This window comes from Hoplias malabaricus, chromosome X2 (genome assembly GCF_029633855.1).
Source record: "Hoplias malabaricus isolate fHopMal1 chromosome X2, fHopMal1.hap1, whole genome shotgun sequence".
NCBI classification, from domain to species: domain Eukaryota; kingdom Metazoa; phylum Chordata; class Actinopteri; order Characiformes; family Erythrinidae; genus Hoplias; species Hoplias malabaricus.
In genome coordinates, this window is record NC_089819.1 from 50,151,513 (window position 1) to 50,167,941 (window position 16,429).

A 16,429-nucleotide genomic window follows, 5' to 3' on the forward strand; every position below is an offset into this window, starting at 1 on the left:
GTAATTTTAGGGTTGCGGTGGGTCCACAGAGTCACTGGGCGTAAGGCAGGAAGACATTCTGAAGGGGGTGCCAGTCATTCGGGGGCGACACACACTAACACCTATGGACCCTTTGAGTCGCCAATCCACCTACCAACATGTGTTTTTGGATGCGGTCATGTGGAGAACACACCAAACTCCTCACAGACCCTAGAGCTGTGTGGTAGCGACCCTCCACTACACTGTTGCACAACTAAATGAACTGTAACTTTAACGGTAACAGCCTCCAGTAATTTTGGGAAGTTGTGCACTACATCACTGCATTAGTGAGTTCAAAAACTGCTGTGGACTCTAAACAACATCAAACTTGTGACTGCTGGATCATGTGCAGCTGCTTCAGAGGACTCCATTATATTAGCCATGGTATTCTTCTGCGTTTTTATTTCATTTTGTATTTTTTCTTTCTTTTTCTTGTTCACTGAATTTCAGCTCATCAACATTTCTTTATTTTGAAATGTCTCAGGATGAATGAGTGCATTAACCATGATATGTTTGTAAAACATCTTGATCTTGAATGCTATCAGTACGACAAAGAGAAATCTGCATTCAAGAACACTGGCAAATTCAAAAAGCAAAAGATCAGAGAGTCTAGCATAGTCATGCAGAGCATAATTTATACATAGACAGTTCAATGCATAAAAATGTGTGAGTGTATGTGTGTGCATGCATTTGGGAGGGGGGTTGGTGTTGCCCTGAAGCAGGAAGAGGGGTGTTGTCCCACGATAAGGGGACAAGCCTTGTACAAGGCTCTCTGCCTCGTTACCACGGAAACAGAGAGGGCACAGCGTTTTCTGTGATGTCTGCTTAAAAAAGGGCAGCAGCGGCTCGACCCAACACAGCCATCAGCCAACTACAATATCAAAGCCTGAGCACGATCACAGGAACGCACAACCTAGTGATCAGAACCGAGTGTTGATTACTTTCTTGTTCAAGACAACAGCAGTCAACCATTATGTCTTATTGCAATAAGGGAGAATGTTAAAAACCCAATACAGCTGTGATAAACTGCATTTGACAAATACACTGATAAATCCCAATTGTATTTTTCACTTCTTGGTCAGTACTTTGCGTCATTTCAATCTAAAATGATACAAATAATGTCAAGATTCAATATCGTTTTCAGTATTTTGCATGTTAACATACATATGAGAATTTTGGAGGGGCTTTATATCAATCTAGTCCACAATTGGCAATGGGCATAGAGACCTTAGGCTCATGTGCAGCTGCTCCAGAGCATCCCATTCTATTCCTTGCTTTTCTAGGGAAAAGATTCAAGCATTGTGTCCGTGTCCAAGTAGCTTAAAGTAGATTAATTCACTCATATGCAGGAGTTTGTAAAAAACCTTTCAAAGTACAGTGTAGTGTACTAAAGGCAAATGTATCAAATGCATCTTATAAAATTATGTACATCCATATTTTTTTACATATTTTTCTTGCTTTGCTACTCACAGCCTTAAGGTCAGGTTAGACGTCGAAACTGAATCATTAGCAACTAATACTTGGTGTATTAACAGTTAACAGTAGCCATATTTGGTTTGTTTTTGAGTGTAACCATCGCACTCCAGCAGTGATCTACAAACTAAATTTGACCAGTGTCCCATGAAAAGCATTGTATTGTGACCTAGCTAACAAAGCCCAACCCTAGTATTAACCCTGAAATCCCTGGATAAACAGTATCGCTCTCCAAACCTGAATTTGGCCTATAACTGTACAAATAAACTCCCAGTCTTGGCTACTGTGTGTACCTGTAAGGCAGGGACAGTGGAGGTGTGCTTGGTCATGCTTCCCTTTGTTAGACCTGCTAGCGTGCAGGCTTGGGCAGGCTTTGAGTGCAGTAGATCAGACGGCTGTGTAGCGAGGGGTGAAATTAGCCTCACTTGAGAGCACAGCTGGAGGTCAGTATTCAGCTCAGCACTCCTCACTCTAATGCCACAATACACACCCCCCCTCCAACCCCCAACTGCCTGGCCTCACCGCCATAACCCCACTATACTTCACCCCACAAAACCCTAGTGCTGCAGTCTCCTCTATCTTTAGCACTTCATGGGGTTTGGTGTGTGTGTGTGTGTGTGTGTGTGAGGGAGGGGAATCCAAAAGTGTAATGGAAAAAAGTGGTAAGAAAGACAAATACAAAGAGGGCACCTATAAGGAAGGATCTCAAGTCTGACTCGGGAAGGATAGGAGACAAAAGAGCAAGCTGACGCAGGCTGAAGTGAGCACAGAGAGGAACTGGTGGCAGCAGTGTGTACTGTGAAAAATACCCTTATTAATTTTGCTATTTCCACCTCCATATTCCTGAAAAACAAGTATGAGATCACAAGGAATGACACTCAGTATTAAAACTCCAGTCATGCTGCGGTGCCTGATACACTTGTACAAGGTTAGACTGTTCATCAGAGATGGGTCTGTGAGGGTCCTTTTCAGTTACAGCGGCTGATAAACAAAGAGAATGTAGTTACGACAGATGAACCACAGTATGTCATTGGATACTGGTGGTTTACATAGCTAAGTTTCTATTGAGCTGAGCCCTGTATAACAACGACAGAGGCTCTGTTCTCCCTGTTACAGCTCAGATAAACACCACAATGATATTAAAGCTGTAAATATAAGGTAAAATTCTACCTAGTGCTTCTTTAAAGTCCCCCTTTATTGGAGTTCAAACTGGAAGAATCCTACGTGTCTTTAATGTAAAAGCTAAGTTTATTTCTAAGACACCGAAGACCGGAAAGCAAACATCACATAGGCGTGTCTGGATGGGAATGGGAGAACCGAGAATGGGAAGATAAAGGACAATAACAAAGTAAACCTGCACAGGACAGACAGGGCACAATGGAGAGTCACTGATGACAGCAGGAATAAGGTGGATGGTTGGGCAGAGAGGCTGTGGGCATCTCCTGTTTGATCCGGCGTCTCATTCGACCGTTTGATGTCAGCTAATTCACTCTGAAACCGGAGCCTGATATTCCCAGTGGAACCCCCCCCCCCTCGCTCTGTTTGAAGTGCTCTAATCTGGGGTACAGGCCTGAGGTCCATCACACTGAGGGGGGCTTGTAGGGGAGAGATAAGGAGCGAAAGAAAGAGAGATGGGGACAAACCCCCTCCTCTATCCCAGGACACTCTCCTATACCTCATTAGCATATTCGCTCAGCTAAGCCAATAGGAAAGCCGGTCAAACCCAATTGCGCAAAGAGCATCGGCTCGGATCCACTGTTTGTATTTCCTGCATTCTCCCAGTCGTTCCTTCCTTTCTCTTTCTTTCTTGACTCACTAAATGATCCACAAAGAATTGGATAAGTACCTGCCTCCACCTTGTGCTCTCCGCACCGAGAGATGCTCAGATGCAGGGTAAGGAAGCAGGCTATTTTTGTTTAGCCTAACCAAGCGGAAGAAAGGAATCAAAAGGTGCATTTTAATCAGAGCAGTAAAACAACCAGAAGGCTGGCAGATGATAAAAGGACAAAAGGCATCCGTCCCATCACGAGAACAAAACACAGACAGTGAGGAGTATGCCAGCATCAGGATAAGCCTGAGACTTGGAACACAGTAGTGATCCTGAGAAGGATTATAATTAAACTAAATTACACAGTGCTGTAGAGTAGACCATAAGGATCCATATTAAGAAGCACCCATTCGGTCAGTTTGATACTTATTCAATAGGTTTATTGATCGACTATAGGACGGTAGAGTCTACAGTGCACAGATGGAATAAATGATCACATTGTAATTCTATGTGGTGTCCTCCAAAGCTTTTCCTGACTGAACAAACACTGTAAATATCGTAATATCTCAAAGTGCATAACCTTAAAATTATAGGCTTTTAGGACTTTTAAAAGCTATTAAAGCGCCTATATGTACAAATTGTATTTGTTTTTTAAGTTGGTTTTCAGTATACGAATGTAACACTGACAGGAATAGAAACTTCAGCCATATTTAAATACTACAAACCCATTCAATCATGTTCAGGGACACGGTGTGTCCAGAGACTGTAGGGAATCAGTATGCACACAACCTGGGCATAGCGCCAGTCCATCGCAGGGCATCCCACACTCACGCACTCGTCTACTAGAAACACTTTAACTTAAAAAAATATTTCAGTGATATGAGCCCTTTAATGTCATTGATTTGCGGTATTACACCTTGATCCTGAAGGACAACTGTGAGCAGATCTAGACCTTGTCTTCCTTGTCAAACTCGCTTTTATATTTGACTATGAATAGTTCTTCTTTCAGGGGCATGCCACTATCAGCGTTATTGCTTGCCATCCGTCTCTGACTCCAATTGCCCATAACTGTCTGTAGCATCAGAAAAGACTGATCTTCGCCAATCTTCCCAAACAAAGAGGTTTTCTTTGCTAACTTCTCCACTAATGAAAAGCTATTGAGCAGCCATTGCCATAGAGCTTAAAAGACAAATTCTGTCAGTGTTCAAATGAGTCATTTTCATTTCTGTTACTAAAAGGAATAGCTCACTATACAGCTTAATTTCTCCTTTCTGCCCTATTGATTTCAGTGGGGATCCGAAGAGACAAAAGTGGAAGCGCAGTAGCTTAATTCCATCTCTACAACTGAACCAATTCAGCCACTGCAACAAAGGCACCAGTGAGGAAAAAAGGGAGGGGTTTTGGCACCATAATTTACACATTCAATATGTACAATAAACAGTCATGAATATGCACCCCCCTAAATAATCCATCAAGACCCAAGATTGATGATAAGCCTGTTGGAATTGTTAAGATGTTTAGAGATGAGGGGGCCACTGTGAACTGGTTCTGGGCAGTACTGATATCATAATATTTTTCAGCTAAATGGAATTATTAATTCCAGGTATGAGACCTTGGATTGGACAAGCAGTTACAGACAATGAATGAATGAATGAATTAATAAAATTATTATGGAATTATATATCTGCAATAATGAAAAAGGTAAGTAGCCCACATTTACTGTACAGGAATCTGGGATTGCTTGTTTGTGGGTGGTTTGTCACATTAATATTACACCAAATAATGTTTTAAACCACACTGAGAAGTGACCCACACAAAGTCTCCACAGAAACTAGATTTATATCCATCCATCCATTATCTGTAAGCGCTTATTCAATTCAGGGTCACAGTGGGTCCGGAGCCTACCTGGAATCACTGGGCGCAAGACGTGAACACACCCTGAAGGGGGCGCCAGTCCTTCACAGGGCAACACACACTCACACATTGACTCACATACACCTACCTACGGTCACTTTTGAGTCGCCAATCAAACTACCAACGTGTGTTTTTGGACCTTGGGAGGAAACCAGAGCATCCGGAGGAAACCCACGCGGACACTAGGAGAACACACCAACTCCTCACACACAGACAGTCACCCGGAGCGGGAATCGAACCCACAACCTCCAGGTCCCTGGAGCTGTGTGACTGCGACACTACCTTCTGCACCACCGTGCCGCCCTAGATTTATATATTATTTTCTTTAAAAACAATGTAGTAAATATCATACACTGTCCAGTTCTAGGTACCATGAGTAAACTAAGAGCACAAAAACAGAAGCTCACAAAAAATAGGGCTGCCAAATCTAATACATTAAAAAAAAACCATGAATAAACATACAGACATATAGTAACATCATTAATGGATGTTCCTAGTCTGGCTTCTTAGTCCATCTGTATTGGGTCCAGACTGAAACCTAGCTCATGTTTTTGCCATGATAGAATGTGCAGCTGCAAACTTCTCCTTCAAAAAAAAATAGTTTTTACGTACGTTTGGCAGACCATGCCGGACAGTGCATGCAGAAGTCCTATGGATAAACCAAACTCACAAAAGCAAAAGCTGATACTGTTCGATGCCACTATTTTATATATGTAGAATATTATCATGGGCATAATGCTAATCTGCCAATACTGCAAAATCATTATCTCCATGAAGCTCAGACACTGGCCAATAAATTATTGTAAACAGAAGAAGTGTAGCTTGAGGCTACAAGACTTCAATGTGGGTGGATCACATCTTCCATAAGGTTCTCTGTGAATTACTACACTCAGTATTATGTATGCGCATTCCCTGTGTGTCTTGTTACATAATGCTTTTAAGACAATTTAAAGCTAGAACATTATTTTGCCACGAAGGCTTCCAGGTGCTGGTGGTGGTGAAACATACAGACGCAACATTGCAGATTTGCGCCGCCACCAGCGCTTAAGCCAACAGAAGCAGCATGCTAAAATGACATAGCTTTTTTTGTGATTGCACAAACAGCAAGTCTTTTGGGAAGGTCTTTGCTCACAGACATTCTTGTGAAGTGAAACAGTGCACTACTGGTGTTGCTATCAGTGCATCCACTGTGCATTAGGTTTCTTAAACACTGCACTTGGCAAATCACCACAATCAAATTACATTAGCAGAAGGCTAGTAAGTTGTTGTCAGATGAAATGGAGAGATTGTTTGCTGCATAATTTATGAGAAGCAGAGCACAATCTCACTGCACTAATGAAAACCAATGATAACAGCACTGCCTTCTGGCCAAGGGGGCCCAGATAAAACAGTAGCCCCTGTTTAAAACATGACATGAATATAGGGCTTAACTAGTAGTTGTTTTTATAGCTATAAATTGCAAACTGAAGAAGTTAACTTTTCAAATCAAAAGTCTGCCATTTTTATTAAATTCTACATTATGTACTGTTCTTTTAAGTACTTTTAAGTGGAAAATTTACATCTAATAATGCAGAGCTCCTAAACTAGTAGTAGCACCCTGGGTTTTTAATGTTGCGCTAATAGAGTGCCAAAATATCACGATACAGATGATACACTATGAAAATGCTTAAAAACATTTTACCACATTTTAACATTCAGATATCACTCAGCTCCCTAACTAACAGTCTGGCACACTATAGTTTATGTAATTTATATTGTTTTCTTGGCGGCACGGTGGTGCAGCAGGTAGTGTCGCAGTCACACAGCTCCAGGGACCTGGAGGTTGTGGGTTCCATTCTCGCTCCGGGTGACTGTCTGTGAGGAGTTGGTGTGTTCTTCCTGTGTCCGCGTGGGTTTCCTCCGGGTGCTCCGGTTTCCTCCCACAGTCCAAAAACACATGTTGGTAGGTGGACTGATGATTCTAAAGTATGTGTGAGTGTGTGTGTGTTGCCCTGTGAAGGACTGGCGCCCCCTCCAGGGTGTATTCCCGCCTTGCGCCCAATGATTCCAGGTAGGCTCTGGACTCACCGCGACCCTGAACTGGATAAGAGTTTACAGATAATGAATGAATATTTTGTTCTTCATGGAGAAATAAAATGCTAAAAATGAATTGATAATTGTCAAAAAGGTTCCCTATATTTTCCACAAGTTGCTCAGTCTTACATTTACACATTCCTTTATTCATATTTTGTTCTTCTCTTTATTTTCTTGTGCCTTATCTTTGAATAATGAATGATTTTGGCCTCTGTCTCGGGGGACCTCCATCTGTCTTGATAAGGACATCTCCTGAACTTGACATCGCAGCATTCAAACGTTACACAACACACAAAATATTGAGCAAGATAACATTGCATTTTAGGTGCATAAATGGACAAATGGACAAAGTTATGTTTCTAGGCAAATCTGATTGGCTAAGTCATTGTTTGCTAGGCTATGCTGAAGTTTCTTAAATACGAATGCTGTATATCTTACTCACGATTCACTGAAAGGGTCACCAAAACTGAGGAAAGGCACATGGACCAATTCTGCATATCTTTTAATTCTCAAAAATATTTTCTCTCCAAATATCCTCGGTGCTCCAAAGTCTGCGCAATCACCAGGAGTCAACTGTGCATTAGTTTACTAAGAAAAAGTAACAGGAATGTGAATGAAAGCAGCAGTATGATAGAGGAAAGTTGAGAGGAAATGCTTCTAATGGTTAGTCAATTAAATAACAACTACACTTTAACCAAATCTTAATTAAGAGGTTTGTTATTATTCAGTTATTTGACTGAATATTTGACATGTTTTATGGAAATTGTCAGATTAATTGAATATCTAATCAGTTAACTAATCTGTTAAAGCCACTTATTATGATGAAATATCCTTGGCAAACTGTACAGGACGTGGAAAACACATGCATCAACCCGACATATTTCACCCCTCGACCGGAGAACCATCTCTCCGGGAGATTTTCCTCAAGTCAGCAGACGTAAGAGACGAGATGGGTTTGACAGGTCCAACAAAGCCTCAGTCAAGCTGGAACCCATTCAAAAAGAGCTTCTGTGTCTAAAATGGACCGATTCATCTTTAACCAGTCTAACGAAGGGTGCGGGAAACACACCTTCATTTAGCTACTACTTTCCACCAATGCTACAGAAGCCCCCCACAAAACAAAATAGAAAAATAAGTGAGAGAACACGAAGAGTGGCCTCACGAGGATTCTCAGACTTTGCCTAAACAGGCAAAGAGGAGTGGAACACGTGCTCTCGTTCACACGCTCTCTCCAGCCTGAGAATAACACTGCTGGTTGCTGACCGTTCAGTAAGCCCTCTGAACACCTCAGGTTACATTAGAGCCAAATGTAATGCCATAGATAAGTGTCTGTGTTAAATGATGGTAAAGTTAAAATATGGCTCAGATTGCAGCAGGGTAGACGAAGGTTAAGCTGAGGCTTAGATCAGACTAAATGTGGGCTAGATTATGAAACTTCATCAAGTTCATTATGAAGACAATCTTATACTGTTAGTTTCTCTAGAACAACACTGAGCAACATGTTTCATAAACAACTATCCAGAATCTGTAACAAAAACTACTGGAATGACTTCAGCATTTTGTTATATTACTTGTCTTGGTTTTTTGTTAACACATTAAATTAAAAAAGAATTAGTATATCTAATCATCTTTATTAGAAGATTATGACAGATTTGCTGAAATGTCTGTATAATTAAGTTATTAATACGTACACAGTGTCAGTCAGAGAGGTTTGATGTGGAAAGATCTGTTTATTCACTCATTCACTGTCTGTAACCATTTATCCAGTTCAGGGTCGTGGTGGGTCTGGAGACTACAGAGAATCATTGGGCGCAAGGCAGGAACACACCCTGGAGGGGGCACCAGTCCTTCATTGGGCAACACACACACACACATACACACACACATTCACTCATACACTCACACCTACGGACACTTTTTTTGAGTCGCCAATCCACCTACCAACATGTGTTTTTGGACGTGGGAGGAAACTGGAGCACCCAGAGGAAACCCACGTGGACACAGGGAGAACACACTAAACTCCTCACAGACAGTCACCCGGAGTGAGGTTCCTGGGGCTGTGTGACTGCGACACTACCTGCAGCTCCACGTGCTGCCCCCACGGTGGCGCTCCGGTTTCCTCCCACAGTAGAAAAACACACGTTGGTAGGTGGATTGGTCACTCAAAAGTGTCCGTAGGTGTGAGTGAATGTGTGAGTGTGTGTGTGTGTGTGTGTGTGTTGCCCTGTGAAGGACTGGCGCCCCCTCCAGGGTGTATTCCTGCCTTGCGCCCAATGATTCCAGGTAGGCTCTGGACTCACCGCGACCCTGAACTGGATGAACGGTTACAGATAATGAATGAAAGAATGGATGAATGAATGAATGAATGAATGAATGAATGAATGAATGAATATTATAACCATTTTATTTTTCCCCAAGTTAACACAAATATAGCTCCCTGGATCCTTAACAAAATATCTGCAAAATAATTTGGTCAAAATGCCACATGGATCAAACAACACAGCACTTTTCTTAGCCTGTTTAAACAGCCCTGTTTGGAAAACACCTGTCGAGAATAAGACCCTCTGTAAAACAAATGCAGAGCACCAAGCAATGAGGCACAAGGAGCAGAAACACTGGATTTTTTCTTTTGCTACATTTAACCTCATCTTTGCACTCACACATATACGTGGGTCCAGCACTGTGATTGAAGATGTTCAGAAGGGTCCAGCCCTGTGGTTAGAGACTTGGACGAGGAGGCGGAATAACTCTATCCATGTTAGACACAAAACAAAATCAGAACAGCTTGTTTTCAAACTTAGGCACATCACAAAACCACGGACTGAGTAGTTTTAGTCCAGTTTGTGAGTTGGTAGGGTCCAGGTTCCCAAACGCACTCAAAAAAGTGATTTTTTTCCCCATTATTTGGACTCTCATTAAATTACCAGAGACACTGACACTTTTATTCCTGGTTGCTATCACCAACACTGTAAATAAATCTCAGTCTGTAAGCTTCTCTCCTACTAACCATTTCACATCAAATCACTCTGTATGACTGTATTTACATCTCAATAATTAAATCATGTTGAGATTTTAAAAAAATCCCCTTTAAACGTGGCACTGCTGTGTTGTTGATACTGTGTTCACTTCAGCGTTCTCACAAACCTCAGAAAAACGAATTATCATGATGACAGTGTCTTCAAAGTTTCTGATGTTATATATTTTTTTTGCCACATCAGACATCGCTCCCTTTTAGGTACAGCTCAGAATAGCCCTGGACAGACGGAGGGTCGGCACACATAAAGCTAAGCTTCTTTTGTCTATGCCTGTGTGCAAAATGTCTATCCTATATGCACTGGTATGCACATCTCAGAAGGAGGCTTGTAAATGTAAACAGCGGTGATATATGGCAAGTCCAGCTGGCAAACACATGACCACATGGGCTTGCACCGTGGACCTTTATCCCAGGTATCCCAGGAGTTTTCACTCCCTGTGGAATTAAATATACAGAGCAAGGTGATGACTGACCAAACGGGTGACCCTTCCCCCTTCAATCAAATCTATTATTTCTCCCTATAATCTCAGGCAGTGCTATTATCATAGCACTTCCACTTCAAATCAGACACACATTCAAAAACAATGGTATAAAGAATTCAGAGGAAAACATAAGCTTTAAGACACTGACATAGTATCCCATAATTAAATTTGGATCATGATTAAAATAACACCAGACACATGGTCATCCAGTCTAATGGCATTTATGCATGTAAATAGCAACATACCAATCTGTTAGTACAGATATAATCTTACAATATGCTTACTAGTCTAACTAGAACCAGAAAACCAACATTAATACATTACTGTCAGCCTAACACACTGAATCCAGAAACACAGAGAGTCCATGCCTCATTGATTTGAAGGAGTTCCTACTGTATCCCTGCACCAGAACAAAGACAGCCCAGCCAGCATGCTGCTTGTCAGATACATATGAGAACTGAGCAGGAATGCCCTCAGGGTGCCAACCCTCAGCAACAAAGGAATACAGGCACGAAGACAGAGACACGAGAGGGTAAAGGAGACAAATCAGACCTCGGTAAATCAGTCACACACAGAGTCGCCATTTATTTATTCAACAAACCTGAAATACTGCTGCTGAGGTCTGCATGTCCAGAGAAACCAGATGGCTGATTATTCCATTTCCTGAGAAATCACCAAGAAGCTGTAGCATCCAGTGCGACGCTAAATAAAATCTCCCAAGATTGTAAAGCAATCCCGGTCCTGACGTAAAAAAAAACGAGCAAAACCACAGTAAATGACCAACATTCTCGGCTATGATCTGATCGTAATAATCACCCTCTTTAACTTCAAAGAGCACAGAAATGTCACTACACTCATCAGTGCAAATTCAGCCACTAAAGGCATTTTAATGACTGATGAAATTTGGGGATTCTCAGAGCCTGTAGAATGGGAAACTGAATGGAGCATGTCAGATTAGGAGATCAAGAGGCAGTTTCTCAAAAATAATGTTGTGCTATGCTCATCTGAACCATATCGAGTAATTGGTGCTTGTACAGCACTCCTAACAGTGCTTCGAATTATCTTTGGAGAGATGCCATATAAGAACCACTATTCATTATTGAAACTTTCGATGTACAGGTTTTTAACTGAACACTTTAGTAAATGAGACAGGTGAAGATCTACATCCTACATTGTCCACTAGAATTCATTTAGAAAGATTTAAGTAACCAAAACATTCACAATCCTTTTGAATCTTCATTGGAATTAAACAGGCTTTGGTTTTGTGACATCAAGAATACACAACAACGTATTCAAAGTGCTGTTTTTTGTAACAAAATGTGATTTTCCATTATGTACGCTAAATAAATATTGTATGAATATAATCCTTTTCCCTAGAGCTCATGTATTAAACACTATACAAACAATAATATAAGAACCTTTAATGTCATCACACTCTTGACACCAAAGTTGGTGTCTCTGTCATATTTAACTGGACAATTTCATCCATGAGCCTTGCTAATATGCCCTGCAGCACTGGTAAGTGGAACACCAGACTCTGTTGGGCTGAACATCACGGGTGCCTTCTATTTAAAGCAAAAGATGACCACCATTAAATGACCTAGACTTCTTGTCAGAGTTGAATGTGGAGAGTCATGTTTTGACCCACATTCTGCAATCTCCAGGCACATTGTGATCAGCACCAGCATGCAACCTGGAGAATCTGGGACTAAATTATGAATGAGATCAGCAAGGGTGCACGTCAAAATAGCGCAGAGCAAGAAAAATAAACTGCACAGAGCAGAAAGAGAATGATATGAGAGCAGGTATAAAGGGAAGAGATGTAGAGAGTTCTGCAGGAGAGCTCTTTGATGAACTTGCAACACAGAAGCAATAAGCTAATGCTCTGTGCACTGCATCATAGAGCTTGATGACTGCTAACGACTTGGTTTACGAGTAGCTTTCCATTTGGATTTGTGTCTTTTTTGTCATTATTTCTGACAGATTAATAAACAGGAGAAGTATTAACATCAAATGCAGGCTACATATAAGAACAGAGCATGCTGCAAAGGCTAGACATGTGACTCTTCAATGTCCTTAGTAGCCATGTCAGAGCAAATATTAAAGATTTGGCTAGGATTAGCTTCTTGTTCATTCTGGTTTGAGGCTTGTGCTGTCTACAAATGAAAAGAAAGTGAGGTAAAAAAAAAAAGGCCCAGTAGTTGCTAATGAGAGAGAAACAGAGGAAGGTGTATATGGTACAGGCAGATGTTAGAATAACAGAACACTAGTTATTTTGGTTAAGGCTAGCTTCTAGCGAGACACCAAGGACTGTCTGACAGCTTTTGTAAACATTAGAATAGCACACCAGTGCTAGTAATGTACAGTAACACCTTCAAATGTCTTTTATCAGCCACAATGTGAAGGAAAACATTTATCTCAGACACGCAGTCAGATTTAGCATTGTTCATAGCTGGACAACACCAATGATCATCCAACAGACCATAAATAACCCAGTAAACATTTAGCCGTTGATTCAACGTTGAAATAACGTAATGACTGCCGTCTAATCAACGTTCTCTTAAGGTTGAAAATGAAAGTTGAAAAGATGTCCAAACACAGACATTGAAAAGACGACTATTAGACGTATTTTGGACGTCCATTGACGTTATTAATTGGTCCCGAAATAAATTACTTGTATAAAACGCATTTTGGACGTCCACTGACGTTATCGATTGGTCATGACTTGATAACTAACTTATTAAGATGGATTTTGGACGTCTATTGACGTTTAAAATATGTCCTTGACGGACAGACTACTTTAGACCTATTTTGAAGGTCCAGGGACTTTCCTTGTTTACTGGGAAATCATGATTTGGCCTTTGTAAAAGAGCCATATCATGAAGAAACAAATTATTAATGACATATATATATATAAAAATTGTCTGTGTTTAATATATATATATATATATAAGTGAATTCAACAGACTGTTTAATCCTGTTGTATTTTATCTCCACTCATTCAAGCTGATGTTATAAGGTGTGTTTCAACTTAGATTAGTAAAAGCACAAGTTACAGGACGACCAATAAGAGCAAAGGTCATTTAAATGCCTCAGACTTAAAGGAACAGCAACAAAAGCAGAAAGTTTGGAAAATCATATTAAAAATGACTGTTTTTTGTGCACCGACCCAAAAGCATGCCAGAGGGAGAGCTGAAGGGGGAAATTAAATGCAATAAATGTAGGGTATGGGCCCTTTAATCAAAATGATTCATGGCAGAAAATCAATGGATTACTTTACACACTACAGAGAAGGCAAGTGTATCTCTGTATTTATGTTGTTCACCAAAAATAGAAACAGTAAATAGCACAGAATAGCGAGGTTGCATCTGCTTAATCAGCAGCAGACCGTCCACGTCTGGCTCACCGAGTCCGTAAAGGTTCTCTTTCCTCTTCAGAGACTTGTCTTGGTGCAGAGCAGGTTGTATAGGGAACGCTGCATTGAGTCATATGTATAATATGGAGCCTGTTTGGCAAACAGTGGTAAGAAATGTGCCCCAAATGCCATCAAATGCTTCAGTATGGTTTCTCAAAGGCATTGCAGCTTGGTTCCATGCATAATGAATGGAACTGAATGTGAGGTGATGTCTTATGTCTAAGGTCTTATCTTAAACTGCACAGGTTCTACCCAGAAAATCTGAACATAAATCAAAGGGGGTTCCTGCACCTAAGTCAAGGCTTCCCGAACCCAGTCCTGGTGGCTGTGCACTAGGCATATTTTTGTGCTATTGTCTTATCTGTCTCACATGATTCAGCTTATTAACTAAAGAACAAGCATCTCAAACAGGGGCTTTGTTTGGGTACGGAAAACGACAGTAATGCTAGAGCATGGGGTCGCCAGGTTTGTTGCTAGAACCCACAGACATGAAGCATATTGAAGAATGATATGAACACAAATACCAGTACTCAACTGTGTGTGCATTGCAATGCAGCTTGCTTAGTGAGAAGGAAAAGGACAAGCTGCATTTTCCGCGTAGAGGAAACAGATGCTGGGGGATGCAATGGCACCTCCAAACCCCACCACCTACCTTCATGTCATTCACAATCGCCTGGAATAGTCCACCAAGCGCCCCGCACTCCTTCTCCACCGTCTCCATGTTTATAGGATCCAGCTTTGCGGATTGTGGATGAGCCCCGATGGCTTCTATGTGAGGAAAACCAGGAAAAGCAGCCTCCTCTAGAAGGATTTCCACGATAGCGACGTCAGGGTAAAGCGGAGCGTGTGCAATTCCAACAGTCGATATGATGATGCAGTCACCCCAGTGCCTGGCGATTTGGGGCAACTGTGGTTCGTGGGGAAAGAGAGAGAGTGTGTGTGTGTGTGTGTGTGTGTGTGTGAGAGAGAGAGAGAGAGAGAGAGAGAGAGAGAGAGAGTGTCACTCTCTCTCTTCCCTGCTCCGGGTCTATTCCCCACGGGTGGAGGTCAAGCTCACATATGGCGCCCCAGCAGAGACGGTCATCTTCGGAGAGAGAGGTGAGGAAGGAGGAGAAAAGCTGGAGGAGCGAGAGAGAGAGAGAGAGAGTGTGTGTGTGTGTGGAAGGTGTGGGAGTGTGAGGAGATGATGCAGCGAGCTCAGCTGCGGTGCGGACTCGGGACTAAGGGCGTCGTGGTTTTTCTTTTCCCACTCGTTTCCAGGGAAGCCCCGCCCCTCCTGCGCAGTGATTGGCTGGTGATATCATGCCTTTGTTGGCTTTGGTGTGGAGAGTTTTGGTTGAAGGGAGATTCCACCGATTTATCAACATTTTTGATGTATCCCAGTAAACATTTAGCCGTTGATTCAACGTTGAAATGACGTAATGACTGCCGTCTAATCAACGTTCTCTTAAGGTTGAAAATGAAAGTTGAAAAGACGTCCAAACACACACATTGAAAAGGCGACTATTAGACGTATTTTGGACGTCATTTGACGTTATTAATTGGTCCCGAAATAAATTACTTGTAAAAAACGCATTTTGTACGTCCACTGACGTTATCGATTGGTCACCACTTAACTAACTTATTAAGATGGAATTTGGACGTCCATCGACGTTTAAAATATGTCCTTGGCGGACAGACTACTTTTAGACCTATTTTGAACGTCCAGTGACGTTCCTTGTTTACTGGGATTTCATTTAAAGCACTCTGAATTCATTTGTTTTAGCATTTAACTATACTATTAGGCGCAGAACTTTAATCACCATACAAACTAACAGAAAATGTAATGAAGATTTAAGTAAATAGATAACCGAAGCTTAGTTTTCATATCGTGTTTTAGCCCAGAGAAGGCTTGACAATAACTACAATACCCATAATGCTTTGCTTCCATGACTTTCATTCATGGCAGTTTTGAGCACGTGTGCCATTAAAGCCTTAGTCATTTGTCAGTTTCAGAACTCTACCCCCCTGTCAGTACAGACCAGTCTGCTTCAATGTGCTGTGGCGTCACAATTAAAAATAATAATAATAACAATGTAATTATAATTTCTGTGAATGGTTATTATTTCATGGTTCATTTTCACGGTGGGATCCACCAATCAGAGGGAGGTAGGCGGGACATGCCGGAAAACAGGTGGGGGAAAATAACGTGTATAGAAGAGGCAGTAATCTGATCCATGGGAATGGAAGGGGGAGAACAGCTTTCTTGTCAC

General features: G+C 41.5%; 1 protein-coding gene across 1 annotated transcript in view; it reads right to left on the reverse strand.

Moving 5' to 3' along the window:
• LOC136676484 (protein MTSS 2-like) overlaps positions 1-15,050 on the reverse strand; it is a 76,301-nt gene extending 61,251 nt beyond the window's left edge. The window contains exon 1 of the mRNA XM_066653551.1: positions 14,830-15,050. Coding sequence (XP_066509648.1) covers positions 14,830-14,898 — 69 coding nt within the window. The 5' untranslated portion in view covers positions 14,899-15,050. The remainder of the gene's footprint in view (positions 1-14,829) is intronic.
• Between the last annotated feature and the right edge of the window lie 1,379 nt (positions 15,051-16,429).